This window comes from Pan troglodytes, chromosome 5 (genome assembly GCF_028858775.2).
Source record: "Pan troglodytes isolate AG18354 chromosome 5, NHGRI_mPanTro3-v2.0_pri, whole genome shotgun sequence".
NCBI lineage: Eukaryota > Metazoa > Chordata > Mammalia > Primates > Hominidae > Pan > Pan troglodytes.
The window spans coordinates 144618443-144636613 of NC_072403.2; the positions used below are offsets into that span (position 1 = coordinate 144618443).

At 39.6% G+C, this 18171-nt stretch overlaps 1 protein-coding gene across 3 annotated transcripts; it reads right to left on the reverse strand.

Moving 5' to 3' along the window:
- Positions 1-2592: 2592 nt before the first annotated feature.
- Positions 2593-17204, reverse strand: VNN2 (vanin 2). 3 transcript variants are annotated; one of them, XM_016956312.3, is made up of 8 exons: positions 16725-17204; positions 16415-16593; positions 16160-16290; positions 14589-14781; positions 11204-11492; positions 9887-10260; positions 8431-8601; positions 2593-3214 (listed from the first exon to the last, which is right to left on the reverse strand). In XM_016956312.3, exons 2-8 carry the CDS (start codon positions 16466-16468, stop codon positions 3023-3025), a joined length of 1404 nt encoding a protein of 467 aa, XP_016811801.2. In that variant the 5' UTR covers positions 16469-16593; positions 16725-17204; the 3' UTR covers positions 2593-3022. The 3 variants fall into 3 exon arrangements, with proteins under 3 accessions (XP_016811801.2, XP_016811800.2, XP_063669568.1); XM_016956311.3 differs by lacking the exon at positions 16725-17204 and having other exon boundaries at positions 16415-16712; XM_063813498.1 differs by lacking the exons at positions 2593-3214; positions 16725-17204 and having other exon boundaries at positions 8460-8601; positions 9849-10260; positions 16415-16716.
- Between the last annotated feature and the right edge of the window lie 967 nt (positions 17205-18171).

The window sequence follows — 18171 nt, forward strand, 5'->3', positions numbered from 1 at the left end:
TCCCATTCCAAGTACTTTCTGTCTTATTTGCATACTCAAGAAATCCTCTTCACAGTTGTCCCTGTTTCTTTATCCAAATGTCTTCTCAGGAATGCTTTCATTGGAACTAGCTGCTTGTGGCTCAGTGTAAGCATGTGAGTGTGGGTGTGGGTATAATAACCATATTGACCTAAGCAGGCATCCAGCCTCAGATATCTTTTAGAACATTATCACCCATGGACTATCTTGGAATGATGGTCAGAATGGAGTTAGAAATGTAAAAAGAATTTAGGAAAGAGGCCAAAACAGAAAGAATGCTGACAGAAATCACCTGTACAGAGCAATGAGCCAACATTATGAGGACAGGTCAAAATGCAAAGAAAGTAGAAAGTAGGGGCAGTGTAATTGCAAAGCAGGTTGTGAGCATATCATAGAAATTATGGAAATAGATCATATCAAAGGGGGCAATGTCACAGAGTGGCAAAGGGAGCAAAGAGAATGCATAGACCACTGTCTCAGTACTTAGTGCTTGGGATATAGTAGGTGATCAATGCTTCCTGAATGAATGAAGGAAGGCTAGGTAGTGAGCCCTGAGAGAAGGCTGCTGCTGAGCATGTGACTTTGTAATATAGGGGGCTGTAACCAGGAAGTTGTAAAAGAGCATTTCCGGAAAAAAGCCTAATGAAAGCCAAATAGGAGAAAATAAGAGCTTTGTTTACTATCTCCAGAACCACAAGGGACTCAAGAACTAACATGAAATTTTAGAATGGGATGAGGCCGGGCGCGGTGGCTCATGCCTGTAATTCCAGCACTTTGGGAGGCCGAGGTGGGCGGATCATGAGGTCAGCAGATCGAGACCATCCTGGCTAACATGGTGAAACCCCGTCTCTACTAAAAATACAAAAAATTAGCCAGGCGTGGTGGCGGGCACCTGTAGTCCCAGCTACTCAGGAGGCTGAGGCAGGAGAATGGCATGAACCCGGGAGGCGGAGCTTGAAGTGAGCCGAGATCGCACCACTGCACTCCAGCCTGGGCGACAGAGCGAGACTCTGTCTCAAAAAATAAATAAATAAATAAATAAATAAATAAATATAAAATAAAATGGGATGAAAGATAGTTATCAAAGAAATATTAAGGCCAAATGAAACTATGCTTGGGTTGTTTGATAAAATAAAATGTATGTGAGAAACCACGGTGGAGATGGGTTAAAATGTGGTGCAGGCAATTTTACAGTAGAGCATTAAGTGCTCTTTAATTTTCTTGGCACTTGTTGCTTTTGTTTTTTGTTTTTATTTTTAACAAACTGAGGTACAGCTGAGAGCTCCAAGCTTGAATCAGAACTGTCCCTTTCTGTGAAAGGAGCTCCTTGCTTGTATCTTACTCAAACCAGTTTGTTTAAGGTCAGCTGTTGATTTTCAATCAACATCTAAACTTCTGCAAATGAAACGTCATTGCCCAAGAGCCAAAATACATGCTGCAAAACCACTGCACAACATCTAACTTCCTCAAGCAAAACTTGGCAAATTTTAAATGTCCCATACTTTATGAAAAGGAAAAAAGAAGCCAGGCATGGTGGCTCATGCCTGTAATCCCAGCACATCGGGAGGCCAAAGTGGGTGGATCACCTGGTCAGGAGTTCGAGACCAGCCTGGCCAACATGGCGAAACTCCATCTCTACTAAAAATACAAAAATTAGCCAGGCATGGTGGTGGGTGCCTGTAATTCCAGCTACTTGGGAGGTTGAGGCAGGAGAAGCACTTGAACCCAGGAGGCGGAGGTTGCAATGAGCTGAACTCCCACCATTGCACTCCAGCTTGGGTGACAGAGTGAGACTCTGTCTCAAAAAAAAAAAAAAAAGAAAAAGAAAAAAGAACATAAAACTTTGATGATTATATGATTTGGACTATATACACAAATACACATTCATTACAGCTTTAAAATTGCCATCTTTGATGTCCCAATGCTGAACATAGGGAATATGTATGCTCTTCTCAAAATTAAATACAAAGTGTGGCTTAACTTCCATATTTCTTCTCTTAATACTAACCACGAGATTATAAAAGAAATCTTACTTTTCTAGTGTATTTTAGTAGAATTTTAAAATCAAATCCATAAGTAGGTTTATGACAATATGTAAAAACAAAAGATAAATGCTTCAATTGTGTTTTTTTATGTAAAAGTATTGAACTTAAAAATACTTTGGGAGATAAAAATCAGAAAATAAATCTGAAAATTCAAAATCAGTTCTTTAATTTTAAGAGTATCTGAATTAAATGATCAATAACAAATATACTAGTTTACTTCAAGTAGCATGGAATATGTGTATTTTGTAAAAAGTCAACCAAATGCTGAAAATAGTGTAACTTTTAACTGTCATGGTCTTTGTGTTATGAGATTTCTGCCTGTTAAATTATGCCATAGCCTTAAGGTGGGACAGTTGGGGCTATGAGTGCCCTGGGTCAGGTCTCCTTTGATATGAACTTGGAATAGCCGTCATTTCTTCTAGCACTCAAAACTACGTTCACTATAGTTTTGTATTTGAGAAATAAATGTCGACATTGCCTTTTGATTGGAAAGTAAATCTCCTGATAAACATTAGCACAGAAAACTAGGTGAATTCAAATTGTCTTTAATGTCAAAGGGAATTCAGTCATAAACCTCTAAATTCCCATCATTACTATTCTCTTCAAGGGCACAGCTATGTTTGCAATGGCCCTGAAACTCCTCACTCCCATACATACAAGTCCCCCATACACACAAAGTCTCAAGCAAATGAGGCTGGAGCTGGAGTTTGATCTTCATTTATCTGACCCAAACACCCAGGCTCTTTCCATTGTTCCACACTGCAACATTTCAGAGTAGCCAAAAAAATGGACAACATTATCATAATACTTAAAAAATAATTATTGATGAGAAAAAATATTTAGGACTCACTGGTCTATACTACTAAAATAGCCCTTCAAAGTTTCTTAGTAAACTTGGGAAGCCGATAAACACATTCAGCCAAGTATATGATGCAGAAGCTGAGTGATAAAGAGACGCCCTATAACATTACAATATTTTGCAAAGCTATGATCATTAATAATATGAATATTAGCAGGTAAGTTATTGCTGAATTGCTGGTCCCACATGAGCTGTAAAGTGAGTCCTTTGTGTACCACCTCCCAAAGAGTGACACTGTTAGTATAGGCCCAGATGATCCATTCTTGTTTACCAAACGCCCATCTTTCAGCACCTAAAGAAAAGGTGGGAAAAGTACAGTCAGCTTTCTTAACATACAAGTTAAAAGCAAATTAATCATTTTGAAACCATCCTAGATATAATGTATAGTCAAATCATTTCTGATTTAGGAGGATGCAGCAAGTAGGCCAGGCAGGGGACAGCCATTTACTATATAATGAAGAGTAGAGCAATTCAAGAGGGCCCAAGATTTTAGTTTCAACAATCAAATGTAACCATTAATGGAAAGTCAAAATCAGCAGCAGCAATTCATTGAGTTCGATTATGTGCAAGACAATCAGGAACCAGAGAGGTATACATCACATCCTTCCCTCAAGAAGCTAAAGAGCTAATGGTGAAATGGAGCGGATTCTAAACATAAAGAGAGAAATCAGTTTATCAGTGTATCAGAGAAGAGAACAGGTAAGTGCTAGGAGGTCTGAGAAAAAAAAAATTGAACTGGTCTGTTTGACGGAGTGGGACACAAGCTGCCAAAAACTCAAGCTGTTAGGAATTTCTTTCAAGGGCTGTATGGCGGAAGACATTGTGGGAAGTGGACATTGAAACAGCAAAGGCTCATTCTGAGACAAAAGTGTGTGTGACAGATCAAGGCAATGTGAGTTCTCATTCTAGATTGGTTAAAACCAGTGGTGTGCTGGAGCTAGTGGTGCACAGGCTCATGAGAACAGATTGTTAAATTTCCAGGAAATTGGACAGCTGGCTGTTAAACACAGCCATTCTTTTTTTTCTGCCTTTTTTGAGATGGAGTCTCGCTCTGTCACCCAGGCTGGAGTGCAGTGGCATGATCTTGGCTCACTGCAACCTCTGCCTGCTGGGTTCAAGTGATTCTCCTGCCTCAAGCTCCCCAGTAGCTGGGATTACAGGGGCGTGCCACCAAGCCCAGCTAATTTTTGTATTTTTAGTAGAGACAGGGCTTCACCATGTTGCCCAGGCTGTTCTCGAACTCCTGGCCTCAAATGGTCCTCCCAATTCAACCTCCCAAAGTGCTGGGATTACAGGTGTGAGCTATCAAACTCTGCCAACAGATCCATTCTTGAAGCTGGTGGGATCATGGTGGGAATATTGACACAATGAAAATTGGCAAATTCCATAAGTCAGGGCTTTTTGTTTTCTACCTCAGAGAAGGAATTGTTTAAAGTTACATCACACCACTGGCTAGCGCTGAAGATTGGTGAAGAAGAGAAGAAGGAATATGATCAGAGGAAGGTGGAGATCAGACTGTGAAAGGCATTAATGACTAGATCTAGCCTGAAGCCACAGTGGAGTTTTCGTAAGAGAGGAATGCGTACAAAGCAATTGAACAAGAACAGAAGGAAACATGCATAGACAGTCAATAAACAGAACAAGAATAAAAGAAAATGAACCCATTAGTTGTGGAAATGGAGTTGGAATGGAGAAGAAATTTAAAATTGGGAAATTAGTTGGAGTGGAGAAGAAATTGAAAATTAGGAAAATAGATGCTTTACAACTGGAAGGAGAAAATGACTAAATATCCCAGAAGATAATGATTGTACTTCACCAGTCACAAAGTGCCTTCACATGCATTATCATATTTGATCCTCACCAAATCAGTGAGGAAAATATTCTCTTCTATGAGTAGGAAATTCAGAGGTTAAGTGACTTTCCCAAGGTTATCTAACTAGTTAGTTACAGAGAACAGACTCTGCCAGTGCTTCTGACAATACACCAGAGTTGCCTAAGGTGCTAAAGCAAGATGTTTCCACATTTGTGGGCATGGTGGGTAACACCACCCTTTTAACATAAAACTAAAGTGGTGGTGGGGGTTGAGGATACACAACAAGTGTGTTGAAATCTCTGCAATAGTGATCCTCTAAGATAACGTGTAAATATCTACGGAGAGAGTGTGCATCCATCAACAGAACTGAGAAACTACTCAAGAAGCCATAATGAACGTGACTGATGTAAAACATTTGTCATCTTCAATATTCTGACTGCTCTCTCTAGAAACAACATATTCACAGAAGAGCCATGCCCTGCAAGGTCTCTAGAGAAAAGAAGCACTAAAAAAACCAAGAATGGGTTATTGGACTTTTTTTTGGCTCTTTTTGAGGAAAGTGGGCACCTTGATCCTACATGGTCTTTAGATCACCAGCCCTAAAGAGAAGAATCACATTGCCTCAGGCTTCCGTGGGTTCTTGGAAATCTTTTCCAAGAATGCCCAACTCCTTTTGTTTTAATTCTGCACTCACAAAACAAACTGATCTATCATTTGTACTTTTGAGAGGATTTGCCAATGAAGAGTCTCCTTGACATACAGTTCATTGTTCCCAGCTAAGGGAACCTATTTTTTAAAATAACAAGTTGGTGTTCTTGCTTATCTATCTTGCAAATTTGATTAGTATCTGTTCCTTAGAACCTGATGAACTTCAGTGAAAGTCATGCCACAGAGAATCTACACTTATAAAATAAAGACCTGCCTCACCCTCACCATGATGTTCCCTCCAAGGGACTACAATTCCAAAGACCCTCCCTGCCAGCTGTCACATGGCTCTTTCATATCTTTTTTGGTGTAATACAATCTATATCTCATTTCCTTCTTCTGCAAATGGTCTGGAGCAGGTAAGACAAGATCCAAATGATGACTACAGGTGCCCAATTTAAACGGTAGGTGCTATGCCCCCTTCCCTCCTTCCTTCCATCTAAGAAGGAACCAGAGATGGGATACAGCATGACAAGTTCACAGAATCATTAAAAGTTGAGACCTACTGATACCACATTTACCCTAATGTGATTATTACACATTGCATGTCTGTATCAAAATATCTCCTGTAACCCATAAATATATACACCTACTATGTACCCACAAAAATTAAAAACAAGGCCGGGCATGGTGGCTCATGCCTGTAATTCCAGAACTTTGGGAGGTCGAGGTGGCAGATCACTAGATGTTAGGAGTTCGAGACCAGCCTGGCCAATATGGTGAAACCCCATCTCCACTAAAAATACAAAAAGTAGCTGGGCGTGGTGGCATGCACCTGTAGTCCCAGCTACTTATGAGGCTGAGGCAGGAGAATCGCTTGAACTCAAGAGACAGAGTTTGCAGTGAGCTGAGATCGCACCACTGCACTCCAGTCTGGGCAACACAGCGAGACGCCATCTCAAATAATAATAATAATTAAAAATAATTTTAAAAAATGTTTAAGAGTTGAGATGTACAAATACTATGGAGTTAAGCATTTAAACATGTATTCTCTTGTATTCTCTCATGTATTCTCTAACTCTTCTTAACTGCCTGAAGCCATTTGGGATGATATTTTTAAAACAAAGAAAGGAAGTAGTAATAGAATAAATTATTTACGTTCTCCAACTCTTCATGCACTATCACCATCCACCTTCAAACACTTATGTGGTTCAGAGTAAGAGTGAAATGGTATTTCTGGCTTTGGACCTTTAACCTAGTTTGGAAAACTCTAGCATTTTTTTGTCCTTCTCCCATGGATGAAGTAGTTTCATCAGGTAAATGTTCAGTCCTACTTTGGGACAATTCCTCAAAGAGATAGATTTCTATGAGTACAAGACATGGAAAAAGTGGCAAAGTAGTACCAGAAAATTAGATTGTGTGCTCAGTTTAAATCTTCAGGCTTACAGAATATAATGCATCAATATGGCTAGACCCTATGTCCTCCTAAGTTTACCTTGGTGACCCTGATTTCTCTCTCTCACTTCCTTGAAGTGATCTCAGATAGATATTTATGTCAGTCCAGCCACCTTTTAGCTACTGGATTTTAGCCCCAGACTCCTTGCTATAGATTTAATCATGATTTTCTGTAGTTGGCACTTCAGCTTTTATTCCAGCCTCAATTTGCTCATGAGATTCTACCTAAACAGGTTCTATGGCAGCAAAGGATTCCTGATCTTTGGATTTTATGGCCTTAAGGTTACACTGTATGTTAAATTGTTGGTTTCACAGAATTAAGTATTTTTATAAGTATGATATATTCCACTCTGATAACACAGCAGATACAGATACGTGACCATAAGCAATCTGCAATTTTAAAGACTTCCTTACTTGATGCCTTGATTGAATTAACTTGGACCCTATTTTATAGGATATGCAATGATTTCACCCTAGTTACTGAAACCCTGCCACTGTTTGCCACAATTCAGGGAAGACATTAATATTCAAACCACTGGAATATGTGTATGTATGCGTGTATGTGCATGTGTGCAAGTGTTGTATATTAGCAGATATAAGCCTGCAGAGTCATAATTCTAATTTGAAGCCAGCTTAATTTGTGAATTAATTAGCTACAGCCACTGTAATTTATGAACAAATGCTGGGTGCAGTGGCGCATGCCTTTAAATCCTAGCTACTCAGGAGGCTGAGGCAGGAGGATTGCTTGAGCCCAGGAGTTTGAGGCTTCAGTGAGCTATGATCATGCCACTGCACTCTAACCTGGGTGACAGAGCAAGACTCTGTTTAAAAAAAAAAAATGTGAAATAAACATCTGATTTTCTGTTTGTCTTCACTAGTGACAAAAGGAAATTAAAAATCTATAAACAAACATTCTTCAATGAATGGTATCTCAGATTCACAGTTCTAGGTATGTTCTTTATTATGTTCTTCCAATGAAGTATCATCATTTTATAATTAGTTGTTATAAATTGAAAAAATGATCACAATATTTTCCCCTCCTTGACCCATGTCCTTTTGCCGTGCGATTTTATAGCTCTTCCCATTGAGAGGTCTGAGTTCTTTATTTCTCTACCACTTGAATCACCACTGCTCATGTAACTTCCTGTGTTGATGCAACATTTGCAAACACGGTGCAAGCAGAGATTTGCAAAGAACTTTCAAAGATTTTTTTTTCTCTTGATGCTCCTGGACTCATTCAGCTAACATGTGAACAAGCTCAGGTTTGCTGAAAGATGAGAGACCACGGGGAGAGATGGCCTTAATAATCCCAGCTGTCCAGGACAAGGCAATCACAAACTGGTCAGTCCTAATCAACCCACTAGCCAATGGCAGACACAATGAGCCCAGCCAACGTCAACTGAGCCTATCTCAGACCAGAAAAACAGCCTACCTACACCAAGTTCAAATTGCCAACCCACGGAACCAGGGCTAAAGAAATGGTTTTGAGGAAATTTGTTACACAGCAGAAGTTAACTGGCAGAGTGGCTATAGCTTGTTTTACTTGACTTCAGAGAACATATAAAATGAAAATACTCTTATAAAAGTCCTCTTACCTCAAATTTTCCAGGTGACAGATGAATTTCGGTAAGTAGCACTTCAGGAAAAACATACTCTGTTCCAAATGTGCCACTGAGGGAGAACATTTCAAATCTTGTAGAAGCAGTTTCTACTGGCCGTCCACAAGTTGTCAAATTAGTAGTTTTGCACTTCAGCATTGTGCAGACCTATGTGGAACAAACGCAGATAAAACGCAATGCCTTACATTGAAGTTACTCGTACCAGAAATGTTGCCTTAGTTTATAACCACAGCGAAGCAAACATTATCTTTCTCTGGAAAAGGATTTGGATCATGTTTCTTATAATTAACTGCTTTATTAAAAATGGCCAGTGACTTGAGAATCAACCCACTTCCTAAATAACAAGTGGATTAAGAGAAAGAAGTCAGTTTAGAATTAGAGTTAAACCATTAGTTTGCTATGTCAGATGATGGCATTGAGCTCAATGAAGTGGAGATCTTTGGGCAACAATAGTACTGAAGAGTACTGAAGCTGAAAGGATATTAAAATTTTTTCCACCCTTTAATCTCACCTCTCTTCCCAATCCTTTTCTTTAGAAGAAGGCAGTGGGACATGGAGTATAATAGGAAAATACAAATTCAGAGCCAACAGTCTATAAAAAGTTTCATCTTTAAAATTTGTCATTTGAAAGCAATACAAGGCCAGGTGTGGTGGTTCACACATGTTATCCCAGCAATTTGGGAGGCCGAGGCAGTCGGATCAGCAGAGGTGAGGAGTTGGAGACCAGCCTAGCCAACATGGTGAAACCCTGTCTCTACTAAAAATATTTTGTATATGTGTGTGTGTATATATATATATATATATATTTTTTTTTCCAGGTGTGGTGGTACACGCCTGTAGTCCCAGGAGGCTGAGGCATGAGAATCGCTTGAACCTGGGAGGCAGAGGTTGTAGTGAGCCGAGATCATGCTACTGCACTCTAGCCAGGGTGACAGAGTGAAACTCTGTCTCAAAAAAAAAAAAAAAGAAAAAGAAAAGAAAAAGAAAGCTATACAAAAACCAGGACATCTGATTAGAAGAGAAACTAAAATAAAATAAGTATCTCTATTTACTGTTAGTTTTGCAAGTGAAAATAAGACTGTTTATAATTTAGATATGTTGGCAAACCCACTTAAGGAAGTCTTCTTGATGTTCTCCACAGTAGGCTGGTTTATTAGTCAAATCGAAACTCATCATGGTTAGGTTAATAATTTTTAAAATATGCTTAAAGCAAGCAATAAGATTATACTTAATTCCCATTGTAAATATTTTATCCCAGTGTATGTACGTGTATAAATGCACGTGTGTGTGTGTGTTGTGTGTGTGTGTGTGTGTTGCCATCAATGCATGGAGTCAAGCCAAGGAAAAGCACCTGGTTTTCTGGAACAAATATAAAAAGTTAACCTGGAATTTACCTTTCACTTGAACGCCCTTTCATTTGAACTGAAATTACCTGCCAGTACTCTCTTCTCCTTCGGCCATGTAATCCTGTAAAAGCTCCTAGAACGTACACTTCATTCTCTTCTTTTTGTAACATTCTGTAGCTTAAATGACAGCAAAGCTCCTTTTGACAGACTGTAAGATTTCCTGCATTTTCAAAAAGTTCTGTGAAGTTGAACCCATCCCTGGAAATAAATCCCCTGAAAGTGTTTTTCTGTACTGGAAATGGTTTGATGGTGGTGGCGTAGGCATTCCAATTCACAGCTGTTGGGTAGGCAAGCGAGGATAGGGGATGTGAATCCACCTCCGAAAGGAGAAGTTTTCCCAACTCTGTCTTCATGTCATAATGATACACTTTGGGACCATTTGGTGCATAAATACCACTTCCTGTGAATAAAAGACAAGTCTTCTAAAAACAACAACACACACAAAAAAACCAAAACTGCCAATTTCCCCATCAGAATTGGGCATGTGATCACGCCACCATATTAGTCATGATGAGAGAGGATACATGTTTCTAATTGCACTGAACACCTAACTACTTATATTCTCTAATGGAAGAGATTAAAATTAACATTCCTTGGTCTCATTTCAATTAAACCTTAAATATAATAGCATTATTTATTAGCACTATGGAAAATTAAACCAACTACAAAAATCTTTGTAGTCAGGAGTTCCTGAAAGGTGGGGAAAGGGAATAAAAATTCTCCCCTATTCCTCATTGTGGTGGTTTTCAAATATATCCAAAAATTCCTTAAAATTCTTCTTTCCGGTGGGAGGATCTAATTCCTTTCCCCCTTGAAGAGGGGCTGGACTTAGTGACTCACTTCCAATGAATAGAACATGGCAGAAGTGATGGTGGGTAACTAGTCATAAATAGCAATGTGGCTTCTTCCCTTTTCTCTCTTGTCCCCTCTCATTAATTGCTCTAGAGGAAGACAGCAGCCATGTCATGAGGATATGCCATGCAGCCGTATGAGGAGACAAAGGGCAAGATATAGAGGCTTCCATGGCCACTGAGGAAAGTAGTAGCTGGGTAGCATTTGGCAAATTACTTGCACTCTCTGTATGTCAATTTTCTCATCTGCAAAATTGGGATGACACTATCTATCTCATATAATTATTGTAATAATTAAATGAATAATACACATAAAGGTCTTAGTATAACCATAGCTTATAATCAAGTGCTAGCTTTTTTTTTCTATTGTGAAACTATGACAAACACAGTAAGAATTTCCAACAAGCAAAAAATTAATACAAGTCATAACTGAGGCATTCATTTCTCTGCACTTAAAAATATAAGATGAAACCTAACCTGGTCATGAATTACCTGTCATATTTAGGCTGACATGATGTGTGTTGGCCACAAGAAGATTAACTCCCATTCCCATTGCCCAAGCTGAATGGAATTCAATAGCTGTCAAAAGGGGCAAAACGTTCATCCAAGCTGTGGGAAACAGTATGGTGTCCACATGGAAATCTTTCACCAGGGTAACACCAGGATCATAAAAGAAAATATCAAAGCACGTGAAAATGCCAAACCTTCCAAATGCAGTGTTGAAAGTCACCAACTCCGGCTTTTCAGGGACGTTAAACTGAGGCTCAGAGTACAGGTGGTACTACAACAAATGGTTAGGAGAAAACCAGTAAAACCTTGTTTGTTGAAGGAATGACTCATAAAAACCCTCCAAGTTGGTAACAGATTTGGCTATGGTCAACTGCAGGGAATCTCCTAGGAAGCGGATAAATCTGGCAATTGGAAGTAAATTTCTAAGGAAAATGTGGAGGAATATGTAACATACGTCCATAGCATCTCTCTCATCTCCTCTCTCTCCCTTCTCTCTCTTTCCCTCTCTCTCAGTTAAGAGCCAAATACCCCCCCATAAACCCCAAAGTCTGTAAGCTTTTTTAAAATTTAATTTAATTTTATTTTTCTGAGACGGAGCCTCGCTCTATCACCCAGGCTGGAGTGCAGTGGCATGATTTCGGCTCACTGCAACCTCCACCTCCTGAGTTCAAGCGAGTAGCTGGGATTACAGGCACGTGCCACTATGACCGGCTAATTTTTTCGTATTTTTAGTAGAGACGGGGTTTCACCGTGTCAGCCAGGATGATCTCAATCTCCTGACCTCATGATCCACCCACCTGGGCCTCCCAAAGTGCTGGGATTACAGGAATGAACCACAGCGCCTGGCCCTATAAGCTTCTTAAAAGTTAAAAAACATGCATTATTCTTCTTTGAATCCTTGGTGCCTAGAAACGTAATATTAATAGATGCATAATAAATACCTGTGAGTCAGGTGAGAGATGTCATCTCTCTCTTTAGTGTCCCATCCAAAGTAATCTCAGTGACTCTTGCCCACCTTTCAAAATTACCATAGAAAGAAATGTATTTAATTCCCTGATTCCTTCTAGGTAAACTCAAAAAAAACTTAGTCTAATATAATAAATGGAATCAACAGTTAATAAAATGGTCTGCAGTGTAGAAAAAATATCTAAAAAATAGAAAAGAAATTGAGCTTTACTACTATTTTAAGAATTGACAGGCCAGGCAAGGTGGCTCATGCCTGTAATCCCAGCACTTTGGGAGGCCAAGGCAGGCGGATAACTTGAGGCCAGGAGCTCAAGACCAGCCTGGCCAACATGGAGAAACCCCATCTCTACTAAAAAATCCAAAAATTAGCCGGGTGTGGTGGTATGCACCTGTAATCCCAGCTACTCAGGAGGCTGAGGCAGGAGAATGGGTTGAACCTGGGAGTCAGAGGTTGCAGTGAGCTGAGATCGTGCCACTGCACTCCAGCCTGGATGACAGAGCCAGACTCTGCCTAAAAAAAAAAAAAAAAAAAAAAAAAAAAAAGGAATTGATCAACAAAAGTATTTTCATTAGGTTCATATACGTCAGAGGTCATGGGTTACAAACGGTCCCTGAGGCAGGGAAGAGTGAGAGCCTCTCAACTTAGACAGGGTGACTGCAGGTTCCTTGCTAGTTTGTCCACATTCAGTGCACTGTGCCATCCTGCACATTTACAGAATGGCAGAATAGCTTCAAATGATTACTGCAAATAAACTGCATTGAAAGATAATATAAATAATGCAAACAATCTCCCAAGCAAGAAAATGGAAGCACTGACCTTTCTATTTTTACTATGAGACACATTTTAAGAAGAAAGTGAAGTGCAGTGATATATATGAAAAGAAGCTGTCAAAATCCACAAAATTACGAAGAAAGCGTTTTGAAATTGTTGTACTTTATAAATACACACACAAAAATACATATATTGAGGACTTATGTTAACGATTTTTTCCAATAGGGGTCCATGATTGAAATCATTTGAAAACCATTGGTTTAACACCCCTCCTCTTAATTAATATTTATATTTTGACTGAGACTGCCAGGAGATAATTTCTCCACCCCAAAGATTCTGAGGCTACAATTTAAGATGCTTAGAAAATATCTGGGTGTGGAGAAGGGACATTCATACTGCCTGTACATCACACATATCCATTTAAAAGGCCAGCCTTCTTTCTCTAGCTAGTTTAGTATAAAATTATGACTTAAAGGTTATTTGATTCCTTTTTTCAATTCAGAATTTAAAGTAAACATTTTATGGTTTGATCTTAAATCTATAAGATGGTAATTAAATTAGCTGGTGTAGAAAATAAGGTATTTTGTGGTTTGATAACAAATTAACTTATGCGAAGCTGATTCATACAATTTTGAAACATCTTTATACCATTTCGATATTAAATAGTATTTAGATTATGGCTGTGCTCAGTGGCTCATGCCTCTAATCTCAGCATTTTGGGAGGCCAAGGTGGGAGGACTGCTTGAGGTGAAGAGTTCAAAGACAGCCTGGGCAATATAGTGAGACTCTGTCTCCAAAAAATATTTAAAAATTAGCATGGTGGCACATGCCTACAGTCTCAGCTACTTGGGAGGCTGAGGCAGGAGGATCGCTAGAGCCGGGAGTTTGAGGTTAACAGTGAGCCATGATGGCTCCACTGCACTCCACTCTGGGCAACAGTGAGACCCTGTCTCTAAAAAAATATAAAATTATTGAAACAGTGCCCAGATTATAGTCACCTTAGTATCTTTTTTTATGTTAAAATTATTTGTTTTATATGTGCAAAAGGTTTATCTCAATCCTGGACCATCATGACACTTTTTTTTTTTTAACAGTTCTCTGCCTACATGATTTTCTGAGTAGTTTTTTCCAAAGTGTCATTTTCTTTTTTCTTTTTTTTTCTTTCTTTTTTTTTTTTTTTTTGAGAGTCTCCCTCTGTCACCCAGGCTGGAGTGCAGTGACACAATCTCGGCTCACTGCAGCCTCCGCCTCCTGGGTTCAAGCAAGTCTCCTGCTTCAGCCTCCCACATAGCTGGGACTACAGGCATGTGCCATCACGCCCAGCTAATTTTTGTATTTTTTAGTAGAGATGGGGTTTCACAGTGTTGGCCAGACTGGTCTCAAATTCGTGGCCTCAAGTGATCCACCTGCCTCAGCCTCCCAAAGTGCTGGGCTTACAGGCATAAGCCTCCACGCCCAGCCCAAAGTGTCATTTTCTTTATTGCCCACTTTCAAAAAACAAAAAACAAAACAAAACAAAAAAACCCTCTAGTAATATTGTATCATATAGGGAATGAAATTCAAACTCCTAAACCCAGCATTGACCACTCACAACACGCTCCATTTTACACGTCCGTCCCTCTCTCTTACCTTATGGTAACGTGCCACGAGTTTTCCTTCTGTATTATACACCACATTGGTATTGTATTGAAAGTAGCCATTAGGAGGACATGTGGAGTCATGGGAATTACATGGCTTTTTGTCCCCCAAATTTGCCAAGACATAGATAGAGTTGTCCTTGGCCAGGCAGCTGAGTCTTGCTTGTACTGGTGTGTGACCAAATCTAAACCAAATTATAATTAAGAATTTCAATTTTAAAAAAATATTTTAGTCACTTTATATGGAAACGATAGCAACTGTAACCACTTAAGTGGAACTTAAGTCAATACAAAAACTATGCCTAAAAATATCATACTTTAAAAGCCACAGATGATTATACACTTGATGAATACTTCCCACACCGTTTCTATCGCTCCAGAAATTCATTATTCGGTCTCCTGCCTCATCAAGGGTCTCCTCTCTACTGAAACATCCCATCAGCAATGAAATATCCTCTAGTACCTCCCATCTTTAAAAAATAAAATTGAAACCTCTTTTGACCCTTCCAAACATGCCCTTCCAAATATTGCTTTAATCCTCATCTCTCTCTTAAAGCAAAACTCCTCAAAAGATCAGTCCCTCTTGCTGTTGCCAGTTCCTCCTCTCCCATTCTCTTTCAGAGCACTCCGACTTTTATCTCTATCACCCAAACTCTTACTAACGCCAGCAGTGACCCTCACATTTTACCTGATCTCATCTTAACTTTTCAACAGCAGTTGGCACAGTTAACTACCCCTCCTTCTGGAAACACCTCACTTCTTTATTGGACCCACCCTCTCATTTTCCTATTTATTGGTTGCTCTTCTTCGACTTTTCTGCTGATTCCTCGTTTTCTTCCGAGTCTAAACACTAGAATTTCCTAGGGCTCAAGCCTTATACCTAAACTCTTCTCTAACTCACTCCACAGGTGAACTCATCATGGTGTTTAACACCATCTATATGCTGACATTTGATTTTCTATCTCCAGATATAATTTTGTCTTTTCATGCCAGACTTGTCCATGCAACTGCCATGTTGACACCTCCAGGATGACAGTAGGACCCAGATTTTTAATATAATTAGAAGGTTTCTAGATAAACTTTTCCCAGGAAAATTAGCTTTGTGAGCCTAGGAAAATGCAGTTTCAAAGCATAAGGTCTTATGATTCACTTGAAAATACATGGTGAAGCCTTTCTGCCTAAGAAGCAACTCTGGGATGGAGAGACTCTATAACACTGAAAGGGTGTCCCTTCAGCAGAGGCTTTGGAATGTATTCCTAACACAATCCACTGTCTACTTCAGAAATTAAGTTACTACTTGTATATATGAGATCTCTTCCCTTAGTTTTTCTTGCAGGAATACCCTATTTACACATTTTCTCAAAATTTAATAAAGATTTTCAATCACAAAAGATAGTTAAATAGTATCTAAGTACAATTTTTTAAAATCTGACAAATGTTGAGATAAATATAACCATAACATATACCACATATATGATAATTCAAGAGCAATCGTTTTGCTTTGGTGAACGTGCACATTTTAGAGAGTTACTTTTGCACAAAAGACTAAGATAGTTAAAATACCTGTGGGGGTCTTGACACGGAATCCAGTTCACCTGAGGGTCTGGGATATCCTCCAGATAAGGGAAAACAGTTTCCCTGGTAAATTTCCATCCATAAAGTGCATCTTCTGGAGTCACAATGATTCGAGCACCCTGTTCAAAACAAGCGAAATAAAAATGATTTTTCCATGTACAACACAGACTATTCAGCTCTCTCGTCTTCCACCAGCTCCCATGCCCCTCGTATACATTATGATTAACAGAAATAAGAGAATACCTGCTCAGCTGCCTGCTTGATCGCTGTCTCCAGAATGTCTATATTCTCGTTCATGAGATTCAAGGCATCCTCCTGAGAAACTGGTGTTTCTGTTTTATTTGGCAAAATGACAGCATGTTCATACACTGCAGCTATAAAACTGTCCTGAGTACCAACCTGCAGGGTTATTAGGGCAAAAACTGCCACAGAGATTGGAAAAGAGGAAGAGACCATGGCCAACGTTTAGTGATTTCTGAAAGCAAAAATAACATTCATGTAGTATTTACAGAGGGGAGAATGTTTGCATAACATGTGGCTGCCAGTTACTGACCTTTTGCTTTATCATCTTTTTTCTTCTTCTTCTTCTTCTTCTTTTTTTTTTTTTTTTTTTTTTTTTGAGGTGGAGTTTGCTCTGTCACCCAGGCTGGAATGCAGTGGCGCAAGCTCAGCTCACTACAACTTCCACCTCCCAGGTTCAAGCGATTGCCCTTCTTCAGCCTCTGAAACAGCTAGGACTACAGGTGCGCGCCAGCACGTCCAGCTAATTTTTGTATTTTTAGTAGAGACGGGGTTTCACAATATTGGCCAGGCTGGTCTTAAACTCCTGATCTTGTGATCCATCCACCTCAGCCTCTCAAAGTGCTGGGATTACAGGCGTGAGCCACTGCACTTGGCCTACTTTATAATCTTAAGAACGCAATATATCTGACCACTTTTAAAGAAAGAAAAGTTGCAGTCCATTTAAGACAATCAGAAAGTATTACAGGGATTGAACAGCATGTACTATTAAGATTTAATATTGAATTTACAAAAGACACCCAAATTCAAATATAGAACAATTCCAGCTTTTAATAGAAACTCATAACTAACTCTCGTGTAAAAAAATCACATCCCAACAAATATCTCATTTATTAAATTTAAAAATTGACAACAATTTTTTTGGTTCTGTTGAGTCACTTACATTGTGTTTATTTTTAGACGGGGGGGGGGATAAAATTAAATACTTACTACTAAGAAAATGTAACACAGGACAATATTGATAACAAAATTTACCCAAATCTACACTCTGACTTACTTATTGCTATTAAGGACTGAAAACATGTGCTCCAGAAAAGCAGGATTTTGTGTCTGGTTTGTTCACTGCTGTATAGTTAGTGCCTACAGCAACAATACCCCGAGGCACCTAGGCCAGAGGAGGAATCTCAGCTCAGGGGCCCCAGGCCTCAGGAGACTCCACTTCTTTCCTTCTTTCTCTCTTTCACCCTTCCCTCCCCCTCCTCCCGCTACTTCTCCTTCTCCTCCTACTCCTTCTCCTCCTTCTTTTTCCTCCCTCCCCACCCCCTGCTTTGGAGGAAGATGCCAGGGAAGGAGAAGAGTCCAGGATTGGTGATAAAGATCATCTGTGTTGTAATAAGGAGAAGATGTAACTTACATTTTTGTTAGCAGCAAATAACAACAATGAGTTTAAAAACAATGCTAACAGGCCAGGTGCAGTGGCTCATGCCTGTAATCCTAGCACTTTGGGAGGCCGAGGCAGGCAGATCACCTGAGGTCAGGAGTTCAAGACCAGCCTGGCCAACATAGTGAAACCCCGTCTCTACTAAAAACACAAAAAGTAGCTGGTCGTGGTGGTGGGCGCCTGTAATCCCAGCTACTCGGGAGGCTGAGGCAGGAGAATCGCTGGAACCCAGGAGGCAGAGGTTGCAGTGAGCTGAGATCACACCATTGCGCTCCAGGCTGGGCGACAGAGCGAAACTCCGTCTCAAAAAAAAAAAAAC